At 38.9% G+C, this 9,814-nt stretch overlaps 1 protein-coding gene across 1 annotated transcript in view; it reads left to right on the forward strand.

Moving 5' to 3' along the window:
• Nucleotides 1-4,846, forward strand: part of PLEKHH2 (pleckstrin homology, MyTH4 and FERM domain containing H2) — a 49,305-nt gene extending 44,459 nt beyond the window's left edge. The window contains exons 27-29 of the mRNA XM_066547862.1: nt 802-888; nt 2,554-2,691; nt 3,934-4,846. Of these exons, the coding sequence (XP_066403959.1) occupies nt 802-888; nt 2,554-2,691; nt 3,934-4,116 (408 nt within the window). The 3' untranslated portion in view covers nt 4,117-4,846. The remainder of the gene's footprint in view (nt 1-801; nt 889-2,553; nt 2,692-3,933) is intronic.
• Nucleotides 4,847-9,814: the final 4,968 nt, after the last annotated feature.

The raw sequence follows: 9,814 nt of genomic DNA on the forward strand, positions 1-9,814 counted from the left end.
CAAACACCGTCACACATGAGCTGATTGAACCTCCTGTCAAATTACTTTTTAAGTCATAGACTGCTGAAATAAAACAGCCATAGTACTGAGTGTATCATAATAGTAACTTTCCAATACTCTTATGGCTTGTTTTCCATTATTAATCTGTGTTTCCATTTCCCTCTATCTTAGTTTGAGATAGCCTTTTAGGTTCAGACTCTTCTTACCTGATAACTAATGGAACATTGAATAGGTATCATTAGCTGGCTGTGGAAGCTGAACCTTGCAGAAGGACTAAATGTGGTTAAGGGTATTTAGAGCACTCCCTTCTATGCTGGCCCCTTCTCAATTTCTCTTAACTACTGGTATCTTAATTCTTTTGATTCAAATAACAGCTCTGTTAAACAGAACTGTCACCTCATGCCTTCAGTTTTAATAGTTAAACCCAGTGTGTGTGTGTGTGTAAACATATATATATATATATATAAAACTGCTTGTCAGCACTCTGTTCTTTGTGTATTTAGATATATGAGCTAGGGGACAAACTGTAGGACACCTGACTATTTTATTAATGAGACTATAGATTTTATTGGACTAAGGACCAGGGTAGGTTTCAAGTGTATCAGTTTGAGTTCATTGTTCTGCCACTGGCCACCTACATGGCATTGGGCAGGTATTTCAATTCCTTTCCTGAGATTTACACTGAGAGGGAATTGAAGTGGGAACTGTGCATGGAGAGAGGTCTGTAATAGCTGAGAATTAATAATTATTCACATATTGCCTCATTTTGAAGCAGTAACTAAAGGACATTTCTCTTTGTAGCCTCTAGCAACAGCCTCAGTTGAGAAGTCCTTCATATGGTTTGCTGTCCATGAAGATGGAGTAAGCATCCTGGATTACAGCTCCATGGTAAGTGAAATTTCTATTTCTAATTTGGTCAAGGTAGATTTTAGTACTAATGATTTGGAGAGATTCACCACCATACTATCTAAAAGATGGCATTAGCTTTCCATGCTATGTTATCTAGTCCTTCTCTTAAAGCAAAAATTCATTCCTTTTAAAATGCTTTAATGTTATCATCATTACAGTAGCACTAATAATAGAAGTAAGTAATGAATTCTTTGCACAGAATTTATTTTTGTTTATCAGATACAGTTTTTATATCATTTAATGAAATGTTAATGTTTTAATCATTCAGATGTCAGGAAATCCATAGTTATTTTAATGTTATTACAATAACATTAATTTTCTTTTCCTGGAGACTTAATTTTCCAGTATTATTCATAATACATACACTCTGCAAAGAGCAGTTACTTTAATAGATTGTTATTTTCATTGTATTATTTTTGTTTAATAGTAGGTAATATAACCCAGTGTTATTTAATTATGTCATTTTAGGCTCAGATTTTTCTTTGATTTGCAATACAAGTTTTCATAGAAAACGACTTGTAATCAGTGTGAAAAGCAATGCCTGAGAAGATCCCTGCTTTCATTTATATCCTGCAAAGAAAAAGAATGGCATGCTGCTATTAGCAAGTGCTAATATTGAATATCAGAAAATTAAAATCTCAGCTTTATAATTGTGCTGATATGGGCCTTTTCATTACATTTCTTTGCAGTTCAAGAAATAATAAAACAAAGAGAATGAGGAGAGGAAACAGCAGCTCTCAGGGAACAAGCAAAACATGCTTGCAGTAAACTGCAGAGCTCTACCAACACTGCTCCTGGAGCTGTGGCATTTCTGTAGGCCAGGCCTTACTTGACATTCAAGGAATGCTCAGCTTCCAGGGAACATTGGGATTTTCTGTAGGAAGGATCAGGGAAATCAGAAATGATGCTGCAAGGGGTAGAGATAGTACTATTGCAAAACTGGGGAAAAAGAGGTTTACTAAGGAAGGACACTAAATCAGTTATTGTACAAATGTTGTCTGACAATGAATTTTAAATGTAAACATCTGCAGCAAATTAATGTGAGGTGTAACAATAGATTAAGTGCTGATCTTAACTCAAAGGCCATTTTTGTGGTGTTACACCCTGAACAGTAAGAAAAAGCTGAGGAGCCCTGAAGAGCAATTGTGTTTCATCAGAGATGTGAAAAAAAGAGAACAGAATTTAATTTTTGTGTTTGCAAAACATATCACTGCACAAAAAGACTACCTGGAGTTAAATTCCTTCAGATGTCTCATACTCTGCCATTTAATTTATTTAGATACTGCTTCAATTTCAAGTGGAATTTGTAAGATTAACTTTTCTCAAAGTCAATCAAGATTTGGGTAAATGGAATTACACACTGGAGTTGAAATGTTCTTATATCTTTTATCTAATTATTGGAATAGAAACAGAGGTCAAACTTAGAAGAGTTATCATCTACAGTGATAAAAACTCCTCACCATGAAGGTCTAAATGAAGCTATCCCAAAATTCATAGTTAATTACAAGATTCATAAGAGGCTACCTCCATTGAAAAATATGTGTGTAATTATATTTTTAAAAGAAGAATTTGTCATAATCTGTTTTTCCTGCATGGTCCTGCTTAACAGCTTTGTGTTTTGTTCTGGGGGTTTCCATTTTCCAGAGGCTGACAGTTACATACACATATAAGAGCCTGATGACTTTTGGAGGCTATCAAGATGATTTTATGCTGGTTGTTAACAATGCTCAGACAAAGGACAAATCAACTGAAAAACATCTTTTTGCCATGACAAAGCCAAAGGTTGGTCTATTAACCTGAAACAGTTTCCATCTGCTTTTGTGCTCTCTCTAGTGGGTAATCCCTAACAGATGTGAAAGATGAAACACCTTTTTTTACTCCTAGCCTGCTCAGATTTCTGTCTTTTGCCAGATGATTTTAGAGAGCAAATAATTAGTAATGTCAGGGCTAACTGAGACAGTACTGATGTGTTCCTGTTCTTTTCATGTCCCTGTCTGTAACATTCCAGAGTTTTCATAGAAGGACAAAGAAGGCTGATAAGGACAGAAATTACATGCAGTACCTAAAACCTACTCTGTTTGCCTAATCAGCACCAGAGATGATTTTTCAAAAAGTACATTTGGGATCTACAGTGAAATTGAAAAACACAACATCTGAAAGATCAGTCACTTCCTAGAAATCCTAGGATATTTTTCCTTTTGGTTGAAAGAAAAAGAAGTCCTGTTTTTTAAATCTAGATTCTCTCCTTTACTGGGAAGACTGACTATATTAAAAAAAAACCAACCCAAAACCCAAAGGTTTTGCTGTTAGTTTGAACAAATGTAAGAAATAATACAAAATTCCACATATAAATTGGGTTCAAAACATGATTCTTCATACAAATAAGCATAGTAAAATACACATGTTGAAGTTTCCCTCAGATTGTGCCCTTACAGAATCACAGAATGGTTTGGGTTGGAAAGGACCTTAAAATCACCTAGCTCTGACCCCTCTGCCCTGGGCAGGGACACCTTCCACTAGACCAGGTTCCTCAGAGCCCCATCCAAGCTGGCCTTGAACACTTCCATGGATGGGGCATCCACAGCTTCTCTGGGCAAGCTGTTCAGTATCTCAGCCGGGTTTGTATGGGTCACAAAGAGAAAATATGATAAAAACCTCCCCAAAGTCTTTATTCCCTTCATCTACCCTGCATCTTGAGTTCTCTGAGTCTCTAGCAAAACTTCTCAGGGTGTCATCTTTTGGACTTAACATCTCTCTCAAAATTAAATCAGTCATCTCTGAATCATTTAAGACTGTGGAAGACAAAGTATCTTTGATTCCTGATGGGAATAACATTACATTATTTAAAGGAGCAATAAAAAAAAGCTTTATTAGTTATCTCCTCTCCCCCCATCATTAATTTGTTAAAGTACAAGTACTTATCCAGTTGATGGTGATTGTCACTTGCTAAAAAGTTAGCTATTTTTTCAGCAGTCAAAACACATCACTGTATTTTTCAAAGAGTTTTGTATGTTCCTGTTATAGATTCTTGAGATCACTCTACTGATTGCCAGCTACATTAACAACTTTCATCAGCTGAAAGGAGTTGCTCATCACCTCTCTGCTCCAGCATTACTGGCACCTCAAAGTGGACAGAAACTCAAGGAGATGGGGAGCCAGCCACTTCTTGCAATCAACAGACCAACTAAATGTCCCACTTTGTTATGAAAGGATTATGTATCATGATAATGCATCCTTGTTGGAGGGTTTCCACATGGACTGAAAACCTTCTGAGGTACAAGATGCAGAGCATAAGCAGCTCCATAAACAAAAGGAAGGTGGACAGGTTTACATTTACTCAGTTGCATATAAGAGGAGTAGCCCTTAAATTAAAGCTCTGGCCTGAATTGGAAAGATGATGAGTCAGTTTAAGGACTGCAATTGACTGGGGGTTGCTTGTGCCTGCTGCTCAGAAAAAATACATCTGTTTATAATGATGGAGAAAGGTGTCATTGGAAATAACTGTATAGATTTTACAGTTTTACAGATATATTCTCAGGGACCAAACTGTCTTCAGCTCTTCATCTCTTATTTTTCAAAATTAGACCAGTTTTATAACTTTCATTTTGAAAAGGAATTTCTGTTTAGAAAAGCAGTCAAATACAAAATACAAATACAAAAAACCAAACACATAAGCACATGTAACTATTACAAATTTAAAGAGTATTCTCATGATACACTCTAGCCTTTGTTATACAGCTGTTTTACCTGGCAAATCTTCGGCCTTGGTCTGGTAAATTTCTAAATAAACCTTCTCTGCTCCAGCCTTTTGAAAAGAATCTAAACTGGATAGACACTGTATTTAGTACAGTTCTGTTAAACAACACCCTGTACCTAATTTCTCCTTTAATCCAGAATAATAATATAATACAGATGGCAAGAATGACTCACAATTCAAAACACAAGAGCAACACAGAAAACCATTGACATGAAATGTTGTGAGTAAATGGAGACCTAAAATCCATGTACAATATGTATAATGTATATACATTGATTCTGAATAATATTTACTTCTTGTTTTTAATTTGTATCGATACATTTCCTATTCTAATACTAATATAATGTTCTTGCACACTGAAGACATGATGCTGCATCTGCACTATTGGACCTAGGAGCACTTTCCAGTTGCCTTTTTCAGGTGCAAACCTCAGCGCTACATAGGTCAGATGTATAGAAATTACATCCATTGTTTTTCTTCCAGTCCTCTCTTTTTTGTTCCAATGCAAATAAACCACTTCTGCAGGCTCCAGAATGGATCAGCACCATACTCTCATTGATAATTTAGGTACAACCATGAAGAAGGTACTCAAACATAAATCACTGATTCATGGACATTTTACAGTTTTCACTTTGGCTCATGTTAATGATCACGAAGCATTAATCCCTTACAGCCAGTCCTCATTGGTTTTGTTTGATTATTACTTAAACTAACGTAATTTCACAATGAAAAAAATCTCTGATTTATGTTCTTTAAATATTTCAAATGCTCATACTGAGAGAAAAGGTATTTTCAGCTTTTTGCCCTCTATTAAAAGCAGGGGATACAGTATCCTCCTAAAGAATTAAAACAGATTGGAAGGGAGATACAGGCCATGAAGAGAACATGGTCTTAAAAAGGAGAAAGGCAGACAGGCAAGCTGGTTTTCTTTAGAAAGCTCTCAAAGTCCTGCCACAGCTACTGAAGTGCACAGGACTCAAGCACCACCTGATGAATGCATGAGCATTCCTCTTCCTCTTGAAAATTACAACCAAACAACTCACTTACTATATCCAGATGCTTTCACTTTTGCAAGGTGGAAAGGGCTTCCTGGTAACTTCCACCCTTTGGTGGGGGCACTAGACCCTTCTCTTTCCATGAGGCAGGGCCAGCAGCAGGAGGTTTTACCTCCTCCTAGATCATCCAGGGAAGCATCTTGGGAGCCCCAAGAGACCAATGGCATTACTTCTTGTGTTGCACCCCATGGGAAGTGATACAGATCCCATGGTGAAATTAATTTAGGAATTAACACCCCTTTGCAATCAGCAGAATAATTAACTTTCAGTTTTGAGGGGGTAAGGGTGTTTACAAATACAAACATGTTACTGTATCAGTTAGGTTACAGTACAAAGCTTCTCAAATATGATTAAAAACTTCCATTTACAAACACAAAAGCCTTCTTGTAATCATGAAATTATGATAACTTGGAATACTCCAACTAGTAGTCTTTCCTAATTGACCAATTTCAAATGAATGTGGCAGATCACCTTCTGTTATTAGAAGGGGGAAAAAGTGGAGCATTTTGCTAGTGAGCTTGATAATGTAGTTTTAAAAATCTTTGTTGAATTTTGAACAACATGATAAACAATACAAATAGCTGATGTGTACACTTGGAGATTTCATTAACAACATTACAAACAGTTGTTTTATAAAGCCCTGTACAGTCTATGAGCAGAGTATGACCTTCCTGCCTGCCTTTGGGTAGGAAACTCAATAGACACTGCTTTGCTTTGTTCTGTTGAGCTCTTGCTGCTGCAGTATGTCCCTACATCATCATAATCGGAAGCAATTCATGCATTAGTTCCCCTTTTTTGGCATGACTTTCCAGACTCACTAACTGCTCATTATAGGTCACCATTAATGCCACCCAGTCACATGACCAGAAATGCTGAGTTATTTTATGAAATAAAATGCACTCACAGTTACTGTGACAACCCTGTGTTAAACAATGGAGCTGCTTCCAGTTTGATCAGCAAGAGTGAGGTTTCTGTAGGGACAGTAACCTCAGCAGACACTTTCCTGCAAGGTAACAGGGTCAGCAGATGGAGTCCCTTTCACCATGTGCAAGCACACTCCCAAACACAGCTCTGCATATCTCAGGGCCTTGCTCCATGGTAATCAAGCTCCAGAGCTACTTAAAGAATACTACACAATGCCATACAGCAAGGCTGAAAATTTCCCAGTCCAAGCAGACAATCTGTTCTGCCTTCCCCACCAGCCCAAGCCCCATGGGCGATCCAGAGCTCAGTCTTAACCTGAAGTCCTGCACCAAAGAAATTCATACTGTGCTACCTAATCCATGACTAAAGCAGGGTAGGAACCTGACCCCTCTCACCTCAGCAGTGATGATTCTGTGGGAGCTGTCAGTGAGCAGCAGCTTCTGAGACCGTTGCTGGAAAACTTCCTATGTTCAAAGCATGCAGAACCTAGGTTGTAAAAATATTGGCAGGATGGGATTATTATGTTAGCACATGCAAGGAGACTTCACCTTCTGCCATGAACTTTAGATTATCTTTCATGCTTGCTTTGAGTTAGTGGTCAGAATCAACAATCCATGTAGATGATCAATAAACCTGAGCTTGACAGTGACTGAAAAATCACTGGCAAATGTCTGTATAAACAATCACATTGTTTTGAAAAGACTATTTGGAATGCAATGTAAATTAATATATTACTTGAACTTCACTTTGCCTTGTCAGTTTTGGAGCAGCAGTGTTAGCAACAAAACAACTGATTTCTAGAACAAGCAAGACCCATTTACTCCTGTAGCCCACCAGGCAAAGGATAAAGCTTTAAGGTATTAATACAATCCCAAAGTTTAATGGGTTTTGTTATTTTATATTTAAATTTTGTTTAAATTTGAAATAAAAGCACATATTTCCCTATGAAAGAAGGCTGCTAGGTATTTGGTGTTGAAGTTCCTTGTCAGACTACCAGTTTTCCTAGGTTTTAATGGTTTCTGAAGGAAGAAAATCATTCTTGTGTAAAGAAATGCACCACTTAAAGTTCTAGGTAGAGCTTTAATAGTCCATACAGTTTAGTACAATCCATTAGTCTGAGTTAATTCTAACTAAGATGATAAGTAACTCAGTAATACTGAATTAGGGGGAAAAAGTTTTGTGTGTATGTTGTTTTGGGTATTCTTTAAAGTTTATTAGGGCAAAAGAAACACAGAAAGTTGAAATATAAAACACTGAAAACTCCAGTTTAAATTCCAGATTGGGTTTCAGTGCATTTACTAACTGTACACACTTTTACTGTGCTCAGAACTGTACTGTAGCATCTTCCAGATATGCCACCTCTGACAGTGAGTAAATCACTGTAAAAATACTTTGCTTTTTATACTCTCGTTGTTGCAGTAATGCCTGCATAGGTCACAGTGCCAGGAGCAATTCCTACCATGGTTTTGCTGTCTTTGGCAGAGCAAGGGCAGCTTTGTCCAGGGATTTTGCTACCTCTAGATGCTGATTACAGATCAGCACCGGCTTCACATATATACCAAAATATCAGAAGTGTTCTGTTGAACTGAAATTGATGAAAGAAATGCACTTAGACATCAGCATGATCTGCACTGTGTAACACTATGTAATTAAGTTTCTTTCTGGATTTTAATTAGTAAGACCATGGTTTCCATAGGAGGGTAGCAAATTCCTGATAATTTGCACACAAAAACCTGGAAGTAATTAAAAACAACAAAAATAGCTATATAAAGGCTTCTGGAACTGAAACCGAGTGATTATGCAAACTAAATATAGAAAAAAAGATCTTATTTAAAGAATGAACATTACTTAGGGTCAGTGTTAGGATACTCAGCCTTCTTTGGGTAAGGAAGAAGGAACAGTTAAAATGAATTCTGAATTAATCATTATGAATGAGGCCATTTTCCTGGCTTTGATCAAACAGGTAACTGAATGATTTAAGGTCTTTCTGTCTCCACTCTCCCAAGATACAAAGCAGCTCCTCAACTACAGAAGAGAGCTGTAATTACTGTCTTGGATTTTGGGCCACTTCTCTATAGGCACTTTAAACTTGTTGGGTTCACCTACATCCCATGCCCATTTCATACTCAGGGTCATCCTCCTGTTCTACTGCACCCTTTAAATCCTACTTTCTAATCCAAGCCCACCACTTTTGGACTTGATTTTTGACAATCTTATTTGAAATAATCCAGCCCCTGCTTGTTACAGTATCTTACTTTGTATGCCCCTAGTAACTACAAAGTCACAGAAACCCAGAATGGGTCAGGTTGAAAGGGTTGGTCATCTGCTCCAACCTCCCTGCTCAAGCAGGGTCATCCCAGAGCACAGGGCTCAGGATTGTGTCCAGTTGGTTCCTGGATACCTCTGGTGAGGGAGACTCTACAGCCTCTCTGCACAATTGGTTCAAGTGCTCGGCCACCTGCACAGTAAAGAAGTCCTTCGTCATGTTCAGGTGGAACTTCTGTGCATCAGTTTCTGCCCATTGCCTTTTGTCCTTTTGCTCAGCAGCACTGAGCAGAGCCTGGCTCCATCCTCTGACACCTCCCTGCAGACACTGACAGACATTGGTGAGGTTCCCTCTCAGTCGCGTCTCCTCGAGGCTGAACAGGCCCAGCTCCCTCAGCCTTTCCTTCTGAGAGAGATGCTCCAGTCCCTCACCCACCCTCGTTGCCCTCCGCTGGACAATAAAATAATTACACAATAATTTTTGTAAAATTACTACACTTACAGTGTGTTACACAGCAGTTCACAGGGAGCGGGAACTACTGAAGCCTCGTTTCACTCCCCGCGCTGGCAACCAAGCTCACTATGGACCCTGAGTTTATCAGGAGCCGAGGTCAAATGAGACTCCCGGCGGTGTTGTTTACTTATCCCTGGCTTCCTGCACAGCTGCAGTATTTTGTCCCCTCACAAGAGCGGCTACAGCAGAGATCCCCCGAGCGCCCTCACACTGGCACCGGTACGGAGCCGTGGGAACCCTGAACACAGCGGCAGCAGCGGGTCCCACGACAAGGAGACCGAGGCACGGGAACCCTGAACACAGCGGCAGCTGCGGGTCCCACGACAAGGACACCAGGCGAGACCCGGGCGGAGCCGCCACACGGCCCCTCCCTGTGAGGGCGGCCGCGGG

The sequence above is a fragment of the Molothrus aeneus genome, chromosome 3 (genome assembly GCF_037042795.1).
Source record: "Molothrus aeneus isolate 106 chromosome 3, BPBGC_Maene_1.0, whole genome shotgun sequence".
Lineage (NCBI taxonomy): Eukaryota > Metazoa > Chordata > Aves > Passeriformes > Icteridae > Molothrus > Molothrus aeneus.